Below are 16,517 nucleotides of genomic sequence, written 5' to 3' on the forward strand. Positions count from 1 at the left end.
TGTTCTATAAAGATGACTATGTCTGCAATAGATTTAAAGAGGGCCAAAGTGGTGTGTGAACTAGGAGGCTATTAAATTAGTTCAGGGAAGAGAAATCATAGGAAAATCAGAGTACAGGCATAGCTTTCATTACACTTCACAAATATTGCATTTTTTTACAAATTGAAGGCAATACTCTCCATAAGTAAGTATCACTTTATTGTGGTGATCTGGAGCCAAAATCACAATACCTCCAAGAGATGCCTGTATAAACTACAGTGGAGGAAATGTAGATCAATTTTTAAAGTATTTAGATAAAATAAATAGGTTTGGGTGATGAATTGTGTATGGGAAGTGTATTAGTTACCTATTGTTGCGCTTAAAAATTACCTTAAAACTTACCAGCTTATTATCCATAATATCTGCATTTAAATGAGTTTGTATTCCTTGTGTGAATAAACATAAATGAATGAATATGTAAATAAAATGTGTTTAATATCCAGGAAAAAAACAAATACCTTACCAGTTTACAATGAATATAATTTCTGTGGGTCAGAAATCAGGGTACAATTTAGTTGAGTACCTCTAACTCAGACACTGATTATCATAAGACTTTTGTTGACCTGGGATGCAGTCACTTCAAGGCTCGTTTAGAAAAGGATACACTTTCAAGCCTACTAATGTGGCTGTTGACAGGCCTCAAGTCCTCAAGGAGCATTACTTCCTTGTTACATGAACCTCTCCAGGGGGCTACTCACAGCACATCAACCTGCTTCCTTCTGAGGGAGGACAGAGAAGGGGAGGGAAGTCAGATAAAGTGGGTGAAAGAAGGCAAGCAAGAAAAGCAGTTTTAGAAGTGACATCTCGGGACTCTTGCCATTTTGTATTCATTAGAAGTATCACTAGGTCCAGTCCACAGACAGGGGAGATTACACAGAGGCATGCATACGAGACGATGGAGCTCAGTGGAGGCCATTTTAGAAACTGCCTACCATACAGAGTGAGGAAGAGAAGACACTATTGTATTAATAAGAATGGGAAGAATGAAAAAGGCCCAAGTTGGGAGACGTTTTGTTTTGGATGCTGAGTTTGAAAGGACTACGTGCCTCTTTAATTCAATCAACCAATTTGTTATAACATTCCTACTATGTACCACACAGTACTGTAGGAGATGAGATGTAATGAGGAAAACAGAAAAAGTCCTTACCCTCATGGAATTTATCTTCTAATAGCTGAAGACAGATAATAAGATTCAGATAATAGTAAGGGGTAGAAAGAAAATAACAGGATAAAGTTGTAGGTTTCTCTTCAGCGATGGTATCAAAATACCATTTCAGGGACCCAAGTAGATTGTTAAAAGCCTTAAGTTGCTTCCTAGATTCTCCTGTACTCTCATTATGTTGTCTGCCTCTCTTACAGAATTTATCAAAAGCTAATTTCTATTATAATGCAAGTCAACATTGGGTCAGGCCAAAAAATGACACATCCTCCTCCCACAACCCTCCCATTGATATCTACATCTATCCCCTGGAACATGTGAACGTTTTACTTTTTGGGGAAAAAAAAAAAAAGTGTATTTGCAGATGTGACTAAGTTAAAGATCCTGCAGTAAGGAAATTGCCTTAAATTATCCAAGTGGGCCCTAAATGCCATCATAATTGGCCTTATAAAAAACACACAGAGGAGAAGACATACACAGAAAACAAACAGGCAGTGTGACCACTGAGGCAGAGATTGGAGAGATGCGGCCACAAATCGAGGAAAGCCAACAGCTGCTAGCTGCTGGAAGAGGCAAAGAGCGAATTTTCTTCTAAATCCTCCAAAAGGAGTGCCGCCTTGCTAACACCTTCATTTTAGACTTCTGAACTGTGAATTTCTGTTGTCTTAAGCCACCTGCTTTGTGGAAATTTGTTACAATAATCACACGAAACTAACATATCCTTCCGATGTTATTTCCTATCACTGGATTCATGGCATTTATCACAAGTTGTGATTACTTTTTTGTTCACTTGTTATTGTGTCTTACCCTATTAATATGTGAGCTCCAAGAAGACGGGGGCCTTCTCTATGCCCCTAGCTCTTAGCATAGTGTCTATCTAGAATATATTGCATTCCTAATAATTAGCTGTTAAATGAACAGATATCCCACCATTAGATAACAAGTTTTATAAGATAGAGACTATATGTATTCACCATAATTCCTAAAACTCCCAACATAGAGCCTACCCAAAAACTGTTGTTGAACTAAATTTGAGCTTTAGCAATCAGGAAGTCTGGATTCTAGATATTGTACCTCTATCTTGTCCATATCTAGTATTCAAGGAAGTGTTCAAGTAAGCTTGTTCCTTGGCTGCTCTCTTAGTGCTGTTAAGGAGCACATCCAGATAGCATTTTTGCACTCTGTTCGTGATCCACGGTGTTTGGCACATTGTAGGGACAACACGTATTTGAGACTTTTGGGTGAATTAGAACATCAGACTAAGCCATAACGTAAAGTCAACATTGCATCCTTGAATAAATTCCTAATCAACTCTGAACCTCAATATTCTCAACTGAAAGGTTGAGAACCTCAGTCTTCTCAACTAAGCCTTACCTCAGAGGGTTTTGAACCTGTGAACTACCTGGCCTGAAGTGGCTCCATGAGTGGTAGCTGATTATTATGAACCCTTCGCCACTGACCTAACTCAACCTTGAGTGCAGCATCAGACATGAGTTCCACACTAACTCCATTACCTCCTGGCCATGTGACTTTGAAAAACTGACAAGAATGTCTACCTTGTAAAAGCAGTTCTTGACACAGAAACTAAATGAAGTAACCAAAGAGTTAAACTTAGAAAGCCTAGCTTACTAATGTAATTATTTTTTTTTTTTGGGGGGGGGGGGGAGACACAAAAAAAAACCTTGTCTTTTTAACACGTGCTCATCTTCAATAAATACTCCCACTTCCGTGGGCCTCTTTTAAAACAATGGAAGGGGCTACCAAATCCTATTATTGCCTCACGGAATCCCAAGTTTGGGAGCCTTTGAACCAAAGGCCACGTGGGGAGGGTTCCATGATTCCATGACTTTTTCCTTCAGCAACCTACCAGTTATCAGTGTTTACAACGAAGACAGCCAGAGCCGAAGTGACAGGCCTCCAGAAGAGCCTGGCTGAGTTTAAGCTTTTTCGCAGACACTGGACTTGACCTAAGAAGGTCGCACTTCACAGAAGAGATGGCCTGCAAAGTCTCAGAGAGACTCCCTCAGTTGCCTGGGTAACGCTTACGTCACTACGTAGCCTCTCGTGCCCATTGGCTAGAAGCCCACGCAGCGCAACGCGCAGGCGCCTGCTGAGAACCAATGGGCGCGGCCGGGATGTTGGCGCCGCTCAGCGCCCTTTTCCGGTCGGGCCCGGCGGAGCCCCCGCGGAGCGCGCCTCCCTCCCCCGGCCAGTGGGCGGTTGTCTGTAGCTGGCAGCGCCCCGTCACGTTGGTTACGCATACAATCACTCCCGGGGTCCGCCCACGCCGCTGTGCCCGCCACCTCGGGCTCCCCAGAGGCGGGGCCGCGATGGTGCGGGTCGGGGGCCCGAGGTGGAGCTGACCCGCGGCTGGGAAGACCCTGGCCGAACCGGGGGCCAAGCACGAAGCCCTTCCCTGCCGCCGACTTCCAGCCATCTGGGGCGCGCTGCTCGCTGGAAGCCCTGAACTCCGTGTCCCCCAAGCCCTGGTCCCCCTGCGGGAATGTTCAAAAATGAGTATCAGGTAACCCCAAACTGCCTCCACCCTGTCCATACAGCTTTCTCCTTTTGGGGGAGGTGTGGCCGGTTGGGATGAGGGCAAAGCTTCCCATTATGCAGTCTTTTTCCGAGGTTAGAAGAAATTTAATGCATGAGTGGCCTTGATGCAAAAACAAAGCAACTAACGTCTGGACGCAGGATCCGACTTTGTTCCAGTCTCCAGCGCAGTGCTGCTCAAGGTGTATGGAACCCCAGAGATTCTAATGAAAATACAGATCTTACACCCCAACCAGACTCCTGAATCCGTGCCCACACACGCTACTGATGCACACTGTGTAGTGAGCTCTGTAGAAGAGAGGGAATGAATGAATGGGTTACATCAAGAAAGAAAATAAGCCTTGGCCACAGGCTATTCTCTCCAAAACGGGTTCAGTTTCTCTTAAACATTTACTGGGGCATAAAAGGATAACTTAGGGAGAACTTGTAAACACTGCAGGGTTCCTGACCCTCACCCCAGATCTCATGAATCAATCTCTGTAGATGGGGCCAGTTAATCTACCTTTGTAACAACTGCCCCACCACCACCACCACCACCACCCCCAGTTCACACCAATGCAAGTGGTCCAAAGATAACAGGGAGAAACTGGTTCTGGGTCTTCGTCAGTCACCTTGAGGATCCTTGAGTATCTCAAGGCCTGACCTGCTTTCCTCACTTTACTGGCTTCTCTCTCTCCCTGCACTTCCTTCTCTCTGGTCTCCAGCCCTCCCCTCCCGACATCTTTCTGAGGTTGCACTCTCCATTTACAATCTGTTTTCCATTCTAGTCCTACTGTGTGCTCCCCGTGCCAGAACAGTCCTCCACTGGTCTCCAACTCTTTGTTGCTTCTATCTTTTCAGCAAACACTACTGCCTTCGTATATAAGTGCCGCGAGAGTATTTTGTAGTTATCTTCTATTCCAATTATTAGAACGATTTTAGAGAGTTTCACTTAATATAGGATAAACATATTGTTTTTTGTTTTTTAAAAAAAGCATACTCCTGTTAGAAACTTGGAAAATAGGAGAAAAAGAAACGGGGAGTGGCAGTTCTTCCTGTCTCACCAGGGTATAAAGATTTTTCTTAAATAAGTAAAAGCTGCCTCATTTAAAATTCATAGTGAAATATGACCTGTCTCCAGAAGCTATAGTAATTCTATCCACACACAGTCTGCACATAAAATGCCTAAGGAAGAAGAAATTAAATGTCTTAAGTGATTATGTGTTAAAATTCAAAAACAAAAATATAGTATTGAGAAAAATTTAAAGTTGGAAATTCTTTACAAAAATCAGACAGATTTGCTCATATGCTGCTTATTATTCAGAGTCCATAAAATAAAACCATATTTAGTCTTTGTTTCAGATTCTCAAGTTCTTATAATAAACTCTTCTTCAAAGATAATCATCTTGTTTAATTCCTCTCCATAATTAAAGGACATGGAAATTCAGTAATGTGTGTGGTGTTTTTACATAAGCATGTCCTTCCTTGTTCTCAGGTGTACTATAGGGAACACAGCATATCTACAGATAAGGTTCTCTATTTTCCTTGTACAGATTAAGAAAAAATATTTGTTGATTTGTTTTTATAGAGAGAAGGGGAGAGAGTGAGAGAGAGAAACATTGACTTTGCTCAACCCATTCATGCATTCATTGGTTGATTCTTGTGTGTGCCCTGATAAAGAATCAAACCCACAATCTTGGCATATCTGGATAACACTCTAACCAACTGAGCTCCTGGCCAGGGGCTTTTGCAGATTTTATAAATCTCTAAATTAATTTGTATTAAATATACATAGTAGGGCAAAAGTAGATTTATAGTTGTGAGTATACAAAATCATTTATTTTTGTATTAATATTAAATTTATATTATTGTCCATATGAACAACTATAATATAAACCTACTTTTGCCCACCCTGTATGGAAAGAGTTATAAGAATGATCAAAATAAGAATCATTCTTTTCCTCACTCCCTCCCAAACTTTTTTTTATCAACCAGACTAAATTATTAACATGCCCTTTATTGAACAGTTATTGCTGGCACTATTGAGCTTTGCTATGTCCAAGGTATTGTGCTTAATGGTTTATATTTACTATCCTGTGTAATCCGACAATCCATTTTACAAGTGAAGAATCAAGAAGTTAAGTAACTCCAAAGTCAGGTAGTTAATAAATGGCAAAGCTGATATTGAAGCTCAGGCCAGTATGACTAAAATAATAATTATCAAAATGTATTAGTCTGGGTTGAATAGCATGTTTTGTAAGCATGATCTATACATGTCAAATAAATGAACCTTACACTAAGCTATCAGAAGATTGTATGACACAATTCATTTAGTGTTTATCCTGCTTTTAAAAATTTCTTAAAATTTCTATTAATCAGAGGTGACTCAAATCAGAACTGCTGTTGCTAGATACAATCTAGGTATAGAGTAGGATCATGTTTTCCCCATATCAACTTACCTGACAGAAGCCTGAACAGTGGTTGTAGGCTCTGTAAAGGGTAGTGTCTTCTCCTTAGCATTGTCTTTCACTTTAATGTAAATACTTCATTTTTGTTTTCTAGGGAGGTGCATTTGTTGAAATCTTTAGTGCTCAGGGAAAAAATCCTGGAGCAAAGTGGAAGATTCTTGGAAGCCCATCTGTGATTTGGAAAGTAAGTGTGAGAAATGAGAGCCACCTAAAACTTGGAAAGAAATTGAGAGTGACTGTTTTTTACAAAAAGGGCTCAATCAGATTTTAGAACTATTTTTCCTGTTTGCTCACTCCAAAATCTTTTCATGACATTATGGGCTGCAGTTCTCCCAGACAGCACTCCTCACTTGTTTAAGGTTTAGGCATGCAGCTCACAGCCCTTCTCTAAACACCAAGTCCTGCCGTTTTAAGTGACTTCAGTATCTGTGAGGAAAATCTGTCTAAACCCTAAGCTTCTCAGTTTCTTTTAATTTTAATTTTTTACTTACTGATTGCTTTTTAGAGAGAGGAAAAAAGAAACATCAGTTGGTTGAACCACTTATTTATGCATCCAATTAATTGATTCTAATATGTGTTCTGACTGGTGATCAAACCTGTACCCTTCGTATATGGGGATTACACACTAACCAATCGAGCTTCCTGGCAAGGGCTTCATTTTCTTGAATTCTTCATTTCTAATGACCTATCCCACTCTACTTTGGTGTGCATGCCCTCTGCCATGCCCTGTACCTCATCACCATAAACTGCAGGGACTCTGAAATTTACTAAATGCTTTCTGGCCCCAATTTCAGTTCTTAAGGCTGCTTTTCCAGTTATTCCCACTACATTTGTTCTTCAACCTAATTGAGACTTTTAGGACATTCTACTTTCCTCAGTGTTTTATTTGTGTATTTTTTCTGTCTTCACTTCCTTTTCTCTCTAGCCCAGAATCCATAGTTCATGATTTCAATCACAGCCTGGTAAAGATCTTGAATGCCTTTGCTTCTCGTCCTTTCATCATGCCTGCCTAGCAAATGCTGAACCTTTCTGAATTCCCAGTTATCTGTCTGCATCCAGCTTCTCATTACTTTTGGAGAAAATATCTACAGCCTCTTAGATTGATGATGCTATAAATTTATCCTGAATATCCCAGAAAGTTCTCTTAGTCTTTAAAATAATTTTCTCAATTTTCTTCAGGTTTCTAACCACCAACTCCCTACCCCCATCCCCAGTCCACACCCAGGTAGGTTCCCCTCACTCACTCACCAGACCACACCCCATTTCACTGGAAAAACCAGTGCCATCAGGTAGAAAACTACCGCAGCTTGCTGCCACTAGATGTAAAAACCTATATCTATCACTTTCTTTTTTTTTCTCTTCTCTCCTGTATACTGAAGAGTCCTGAGTTCTAAGGACTCAGTTCTATAGGTAACTTTTTAAAACTACTACTGTTAATTGAGTACTTACTGTTCACCAAGCATAGCATCAAGTACATTATATATGTAATCTGTTCACTAGCCTTGTGAGATAGTTACATTTATGCCCCTTTTATAGTGAGAGGGATTGGATCTAAACGGGCAGTCAGACATTCCTAGAGGGGTTCCAGATTGGAGAGGGTGCAGGATCGCCCTCTCCGAGGATGAATTTCGTGCATCGGGCCTCTAGTTTTATAATAGAAGCCAAACAAAATACTTTTTCAATTACCATTGTTTTCATTTTTGTTCTATAGGAGTTTGATAAAGAAGTGAAAAGTTTTGTGTTTGTCCTGGAAGGCAGCAGCCAGACAAACAAAATTCAGTTACCAAAAGAGAATAAGCAAATCCGTAAGTAAGTTTTTAATCTTGAAACTTAACATTTGATGCTTGAAATTATGCATTTAAATCTCATATACATACATTAGTTTGACTCTTACTGGCATTTGTTGACATTAAGTAATAGGATTTTTTTTTAATTTAGAAAGTAACCTTATGCCTGTTTTTTTGTTGTTGTTGTTTTTATAATATTCTGCTTCACTGTTTACTAGAAATCTACCAGATTTTTAAGATTTAAAGAATTATTTATTTATTTATTTTATTTTATTTTTTTTTTAAATATATTTTATTGATTTTGTACAGAGAGGAAGGGAGAGAGAGATAGAGAGTTAGAAACATCGATGAGAGAGAGTCATCAATCAGCTGCCTCCTGCACACCCCCTACTGGGGATATGCCCGCAACCAAGGTACATGCCCTTGACCGGAATCGAACCCGGGACCCTTCAGTCCCCAAGCCGACGCTCTATCCATTGAGCCAAACCGGTCTTGGCAGATTTAAAGAATTATTTAATAACCATTAGTTGTAATAGTAATGGAATTTATTGAGCATTTACTATGTGCCTATGACTTCGTAAGCATTTCTCATTTTACTCTTTTAATCCTCACTGTAGCTCTTCTATAGATAAGCATACTGCGGTTGGTTCCTTATCAAGAAATCAGGTAGTTAAGACAAAGTTTTGAAAGAAACTCAGGAGTTCCTAAATTATAAGAAATTAATTTGTTAGGAAACAGTTATATAAAATGTAATAAAAGGCACTATTTAGTGAGATATCAATTTATATATCTTTAAAAATATTAATAGCTAATAAATGTAGTAGATATTAACATGTGCTTTAACAAAAGCCCAAGGGGTAGATTTCAATTCTTTCTTACTTTGGAAATTAGAGTCAGCATTCTAAAGCAGAAGAAACCCTGAGAGATCACCTATATTTAGGATCAGAAGCCCAGTTAATGACAAAATGGGTTAAAATCTGAGGCTCTGCCACTAAAGTAGGCTTTGAGTAAACTGATGTGATTTAAGAAATAGAATTTTTCAAAATGATTAATCAGATTTTCATCAACTTTCTCCTATGTTTTAACCATAGATTTTAGGTAATTTAGTAAATATAAGTAGCCAGTTATTTTTTACATTCATCATTTATTTTTATAAACTCTGTGCTTTATCTACCATTTCAAGCTACTACATGCATATTTTAGATTTCTGAGACATAAACCAGGCCATAGAAGTTATAGATGGAAGATGATTAACTTTAAAATGGTTTGCTAGTGCTTCTTCCTAAAATAAAATAAAATAAAAAGCAGAACCTTGAAGAAAAGGAATAATCATCGTTAAAATAAATTTTATTAATTTACAAATTATATAAGTTTTACAAATTATGATTTCCTCACGATTCCTTTTTGTAATAGAGGGTTTTTTTTTCATTTTTACAAAAATGTATACATATAAGTGAGATAAACTAAGATGAGCCAGGGAAATGTCTCTGAAACTGTAAGTTATTCTTACATTAGACAAGTTCCATCTTTTTTAGATATTGTCTATGTGAGAGAGATACATTTGACTTGCAGAAACATGACTATGTAATCCAGTGTTCTTTGGTTGTTGTTTTTCTTATTGTTGGCCTATACTTCCATGCAATGCCCTCAGCATCAATGTACATAATCATATTATTGACAAAATTGAACCACTCCTTGTAACCTTTCTCAGTTGGCTCTGAAAAATTTCTCCTCTACCAAAGATTCAGTGTTTAAAGACAAGTTCCCTTTCCTACTTTTTTTTTCTTTTTTAGTTTTTTCTTACTCCCTCTACCCTCTTTCTTTTCCTACTTTTATCTAAAAAAATTTTTTATGAATTTTTAACTTGTTATAATTGCTTTTTAAATGGAAAGATGATAGTTCTAATTGGAAGAAATGAAAGAATCTTTTAATGTGTTTTTTGTACAATGCCCTGTAATTAAAAATTAATCTGGCTCTTCTATAGGATGTGCAACACTGTAACAAATGAAACAATTTATACAGTCTGTAAAATTATTTTTAATTTTTATACTAATGCTTTTAATATTATTTGTAATTTTTGATAAAAGCTTTATACTTATTTTTGCTTATATTAAATGACCTTCTGTGTGAAGTTGTTGTGGTTAAATTTCAATTAAATGGCATGCCTTGAATAGAGAATTGACTTTCAATTACTATTTCTAAATTTAGTTCAGTTATCATTATGCATTTCTATTTTAAAAGTAAACATTCACTTTATTTATACAGATTTGAAATTAGATACCCCATTATATGCTTCCTACTATATTAGGTGCTTCTGAAGAAAGTTTAATAATTAAATTAAGTATGCTAAAGTTTTCATTTTAAATAGTACTATTTTTGAATTACACTTCAGTATCTCTCAATATGTCAAAGTTTTTTTGGTTTTGTTTGTTTTTACTTATCAAATAAAGTGATATTAATTATTAGATTGTGCATTTCTTCAGTGTAGGAATCTTGCATCATCTATTTTATACCCCTGTTTAGTGTATTGTAAAAAATTGGTGTTTAATAAGTATGTTAAATTTGTCACATAAAGAAATTATAACAATTTAGGTTATAATTTCTAAATGTAACCAGCTTCCCTTGATAAGGACACTTGAGTAAATTATTAGCCAGATAAATAAGTCCACCCTGATCTTCACCCTGGTACTTGTTATATAGACTAAGGGCCGGATGCATGAAATTTGTGCATGGATAGGGTCTTTAGGCCCCTATCCATGCACAAATGATGATCAGGCCCATGGTGATCAGGCCAATTTGTGGGGCAACTATCGGGGCAATGAGGGAGGGGACCCCCTCCCATTGGCACCTGCCTTGGCCAGCCTGACACTGCCCCCTTACAGACCCTGCCCCCCACCACTACCACCAGTTACCTTTTTCTGGTCACCTCCCTCTGCGGGGCAACCTGTGGGGCAATTGCCCCCCCCCCTCCCGCCTACCCCCTCCACCACCCTCCTTGGCTAGCCTGAGGCCTGTGGGTTGGGGGCAGCTCCTGTGTTGAGCATCTGCCCACTGGTGTTCAGTGCGCATCATAGTGACCAGTCGTTTCACCTAGTCATTCTATCGTTAAGTTGATTTGTACATTAGGATTTTATTGTATTATATGGGATGCCCCTATGGGACTAGAACTTCCTGTGTGAGGCTCAGCTTTGAAACCATTTTTTCTCTGCCTGTGGTGTCTGAGCCCAGTGGCATGTCTGGGGACCAGCCTGTGTTAATCCAAGTTTCAGCTGCTCTGGAGGGTGAAGTCATCTTTATGAGATGCTCCCCAAACCTTCCCCTGCCCCCATTTGATATTCTTTATAAAATAAATCTCATTATGAATTTCTCTGTTTAAAACTTTTCAATGGCACTGACCTTATCACTCTACTGATAGTGCTCTTGTCAGAGCCACTAGTGATCTCTGTATTCCTGAATCATTGATCATTTCTCAGCCCTCATTTGCTTATCATTTTAGCAGCATTTGACCAGGTTGACACCCACTTCCTTGATATATTTTCTCAATTCATCTTCCAGGATTCCCACTGCTAGTTTTCTTCCTGATTCTTTGGTCTTCCCTCTTAGTTTCCTTTCATGGTTCTTCCTCTTCTTTCTTAATGTTGCAGTGTGCCTGGACCTAGTCCCTGGCTCTTTATTTACATTTACTCCCTTGTTTATACCATCTCTGTCTTATTCAAGCTCATGCTTCTCTCTCAAACTCCCAACTTGAATTTTCAATTGCTTATTTGACATTTCCACTTGGACAAATTTTGCCCTAAAAGTTCCTCCTCCTCCTCCTGCTCCTCCTCCTCTAGCACACAGCCCCATCTCAGTCGTTAGTAACTTGTCTTAAATTAGCCTGATCTTTTTTCTCTTCATTCAGTCCATTAGGAAGATCTTGTTGGTTCTGTGTTTAAGTTATATTCTTTCTCTAACTGCTACTTCTTGCCACCCTCTAATGCTACCACCCTGGACCAGGCCACCATTATCTCATGCTTGGAATACTGCAGTAGACTTCTAATTGGCCTCCCTGTTTCTGACTTGTCTTCTGTTGTCAATTTAGTGGCTAGAGCGATACTTGTCAATCAATGTAAGGCACTCCCCTGCTGAAAATGCCCCATCTCTCTCAGAGTAAAAACCAAAGATCTATAGAACCCTGCAGGATCGGTTCCCTCTTAATTCCCTGACCTTGTTTTCTATAATTCTCTCCCTTGTTTACTCTGCTGCAACTATACAGGTCTCCTTGCTGTTTTCAAACATAGCCTGGTGCCTATCACCTTAGCGCCTGTGCTCAAGCTGTACTGTACTCTCTGCCTAGAGCTTCATTTTCCCAAGCTCCCCTTCTTCAGGCCTTAACCCTGACCTGTGCTTTAGATCCTTCCCACACTTTTGATCATTTTTACCATTCTCTGCTTCTTCCAATAGCTCTTACTACCATTTAACATGCTATCTATCTATTTATTTGTTTGTTTATTTATTTTTCTCACCATTACCAGAAAGTAACTGCCACCGGCACAGACATTTAGTCTTTTTTGTTCACCTAAAACAGTGCCTGGCTCCACAGTAGACATCCGGTAACTTTGTTGAATAAATTAGAGAATATATGAGTGGCTTCCCATTGATTTAGAATGACCTATGCCCGTCACATGGTCTTCAAGGCCCTGAATGATTGAGTTCCCATAGGTCACCCTAAAATCAATGGGAAGCTATTTTCCAGGCTATTTCTTGCTGCTTTTCACCTGCTGACTTTCCTATCTGCCTGTTAGGCCTTTAAATTCACCTTTTTTCATCATATGATAGAATATCCCTTCTCCCAGTAAAATGTGTTCTTACCTGAATTCCAGTGTCATTTCTTCAAGAAAATGTTCGTTCATTGTCACTTTCCCTCTAAGGACCCATGATTATATGCTTTCACAGCACCCTGACCTCCTCCTTCATAGAACTAGACAATAAATTCTAAGGGGTCAGAGACCTTGTCTATCTTACCCACCAAAAAAACTTTAACACTGTCTCACACATAGTAGATGTTCAATAAATATTTATTGAATAGATTTAACTTAATCCATATAAATAAGTCTATAATTTATAATTCTAAATTATTGACTCAGTTTTATACATGAAAAGTAAAAGGGCCCAGACAGGTTTTTTTCATTTGCCCAAGGGTTGCAGAATAACTCACAATGAAGGCATTAAGTGTTTCCTGTCATCTGTATTGAAGTGGAGAGGTACAGGTCAGTGCTGTTTATGCCAGGGCTGTGAATGGAACCAGTAAGTAGTTTCAGCATGATTTATCAGGTCACTCCTAAAGGATGACTAGTCCCAACTCCTTGTATATGAGGTGTACAGCTGTCATCTACAATAATAAAAACGTAATATGCTAATTCCAGACGACCTTCCAGACAAAGCCAGGGCTATGATGGAAACCTGGGTCCCAGGTGCCTGCCAGTGGCCAGGAGGATGGCTGGGTCCCAGGTGCCAGAGGGAAGCCAGTGGCAGCCGCCAGGGGAATAAAGGCCTACACTCGCATGAATTTCATGCATCGGGCCTCTCGTTTTCTATAAGGAAATAACTGTAACACCAGTGTTTAAACATCTAATGATACTTTACTCATTAAATTTGTTTCTAAAATATTCAAAAGAAAAAAGGACCTGACCCCTTAAAAATAGAGGTAGTTTGTCTCAGGCAGGAACCCTAATATATAAAAACCCAGGGTCCGAAACGTCCAAAATGACCAAAGGCTCGACTCACTGGAAGTCAGTCCTTCAGTCGTTGCTGGGTTGCCATGGCTGTCTGGGTTGTCCTGTAGTCAGTGCTGTTGCTGCGAGTGTGGTGACCCAGCACTGACTGCTAAGGGGGCTGAGGATCAGGCCTGGCAAGAGATCTGGGGAGAGGCAGGGTCTGAACTGCAGCCTCCATAGCAGCTGTTGATCAGCTATTGCCTCTCTCTTTCTCTCTGGGCTTCACCAGCAGCTGCGCCTCTGTTTCTCTTCAGGCCTCTGCTGGGGCTGCTGATCAGCCCCGCCTCTCTGATCAGGCCTGGAGATAGGCGCAGAGATACTGACTAGCATAGAAACCGACCAATCAGAGCCAAATCTGGGTGAACTGTGAGGAGCTAATGGCTGCCTAGGAGGCGGAGCTTTTGACACTGGCATAGAAACTGAACAATCATAACCTAATCTGGGTGAACTACGAAGGCAGAACCCAAGGTAGGGTCTGAGGAGGAATTTTAAGGACAACAGCTGTTTAATGTAAGGTGTAAGAAAGTGGTTCGATTTTTTAATGACCAGCTTGGCATTAAAGTGCATATGGCTGTCTATCAATCCAGATAAAGGGATTATGTCCACCAAGAGCATATTCTCCTGATGAAAAAGGGTCTCCCCTCCCCATTTAAGCAATCCTATCCTATACTAGTACTAATAAAAGGGTGATATGCTAATTAGACTGGGTCAACCAGTCATCTTTCAGACGTCTGACTTCTTTCTGGACAAAGCCATGGTGATGGGGGTTGAGACAAAGAGGGAAGTTGAGGGTGAGATCAGGCCATCAGGGAAAGGCAATGGGGGTGAGATCAGGCTGGCAGGGGAAGGCAGTTAGGGGTGATCAGGCAGGCAGAGGTAGTTAGAGGCAATCAGGCCAGCAGGGGAGGGTTGTTTGGGGTGAGATCAGGCCGGCAGGGGAGAGCAGTTAGGGGCAATCAGGCAGGCAGGCAGAGGCAGTTAGGGGCAATCAGGCAGGCAGGTGAGCGGCTAGGAGCCAGCAGTCCCAGATTGCAAGAGGGATGTCCAACTGCCAGTGGGATCGGGCCTAAACCAGCAGTTAGACATCCCCTGAGGGGTCCCCACTTAGAGAGGGTGCAGGCTGGGCTGAGGGAGCCCCCCCACCATGCACAAATTTTGTGCACCAGGCCACAAGTTCTATATAATAAAAGGCTAATATGCAAATCGACCAAACAGAGAATGACCAGTCTCTCTGATGCGCACTGACTACCAGAAGGCAGATGCTCAAAGCAGGAGCTGCTCCCTGAAGCTGGGCTCATGGCTGAGGAGCACAGCAACGGTGGTGGGAGCCTCTTCTGCCTCCATGGCCACCTTAGGATGTCCAACTTATGGCTTAGGCTTGTTCTCCAAGGGGGTATTGGAGGGAGCAGGCCTAAGCTGTCACTGAGACTTCCCCTGAGGGCTCCTGGACTGCAAGAGGGCACAGGCCAGGCTGAGGGACCCCACTACCCCTCGAGTACACAAATTTTGTACACCAGACTTCTAGTGGATTAGAAAACTGCATATTTCAATAAAAGGACTACATTTTTTTATGAATTTTATGTGCATAACGGGTATTTTTTGACTAAGCAGTTTCATATTCAGCATTACTTACAGTGATTTTAAATATAATGTACACATGAAGAGTCCATTTGAATTTACCAGGCCACTAGAAAAAATATTACTATAGAATTTATATAGCTTTTCTAACACACAGGATCAGTGGATGTCAAACGTTATTAAAGTACTTTTTTCTTTGTTAGATCATCACCATATAGTATTGTCATACTTCTTTTAATCTTAGAAGTGGAGATTTTTGGAAACTAGGGCTTCTCTATATGTGAGAAAGTTGCATTATAAAGGTTTCTATTTTGAGGGCAGGTGTCTTTCATATCTAAAAATGTTCATACAAAAATGCCCTATATGTGTAGCTCTTTGTGCTTGAAGAGAACAGTGCTGATTTAGTGAGATTTGTGACATATATTAGGGACCTTTTGTAAAGACTGCATTTCATTTATCCTGATGCTCCCTGAGCTCTATTTACAGAGACCTTGTCCAGTGGAAAAATACCCAATGGGCCAATCAGTGAAAGATGTAAGAGAGAGATTGATTAACAATGATTTATTTAAGTTGGCCTCATTTTGGCTTCTTATTTTGGTTTTGTAATCCATGGCCCTCGTTTCCTTACTGGCTTTTCCCATAAATATGGTAAAATCTGGTTCCTGACAAATTTTCTAAGGTCAGAGCCTGTAATTTTTTTTATTATATTGCTTACTCTACAAATAGGTCTCTGGTGCAGTTTATATATTTAGTGTTTTTGTTGTTTGTTTGTTTTAATCCTCACCTGAGGATATGTTTTTATTGATTTTTAGAGAGAGAGGAAGGGGGAGAGAGAGAAAGAGAAAGATCAATGTGAGAGAGAAGCATTCATCAGTTGCCTCCCGAATGGGCCCTGACTAGGAATCGACCTTTTGGTGTGCAGGTCTATGCTCTAACCAACTGAGCCACCTGGCCACTTAGTGTTTTAAGCAAAAATTATCCTTTTGTTTGATTTAAAAACAGTGGGCACATTTAATTTTTAGATTCTAAATTTCAGATTGTTCTGAAATGTTGTTAAATAGCTTATCTGGAATTATAACCTAGAAGGTCTTTATATAGATTATAAAAACATATGTTATTACTTTAAAATAATTAAATTTGTTAAACCTACTAAGTTAGAATAAATAGAAAATAACATGCATTTTAGATCAGTTGC

At 39.8% G+C, this 16,517-nt stretch overlaps 1 protein-coding gene across 5 annotated transcripts in view; it reads left to right on the plus strand.

Annotated features, from left to right (window-relative positions):
- The first annotated feature begins 3,351 nt into the window (after nt 1-3,351).
- CFAP20DC (CFAP20 domain containing) overlaps nt 3,352-16,517 on the plus strand; it is a 207,228-nt gene continuing 194,062 nt past the window's right edge. For 4 of the 5 annotated variants that reach the window (XM_036430673.2, XM_036430678.2, XM_036430677.2 and 1 more), the window contains exons 1-3: nt 3,352-3,722; nt 6,296-6,385; nt 7,913-8,006. In XM_036430673.2, coding sequence (XP_036286566.1) covers nt 3,702-3,722; nt 6,296-6,385; nt 7,913-8,006 — 205 coding nt within the window. In that variant the 5' untranslated portion in view covers nt 3,352-3,701. The remainder of the gene's footprint in view (nt 3,723-6,295; nt 6,386-7,912; nt 8,007-16,517) is intronic. The other variant, XM_036430674.2, reaches the window with a different exon arrangement.

This window comes from Pipistrellus kuhlii, unplaced genomic scaffold, assembly GCF_014108245.1.
Source record: "Pipistrellus kuhlii isolate mPipKuh1 unplaced genomic scaffold, mPipKuh1.p scaffold_m20_p_11, whole genome shotgun sequence".
NCBI classification, from domain to species: Eukaryota; Metazoa; Chordata; class Mammalia; order Chiroptera; family Vespertilionidae; genus Pipistrellus; species Pipistrellus kuhlii.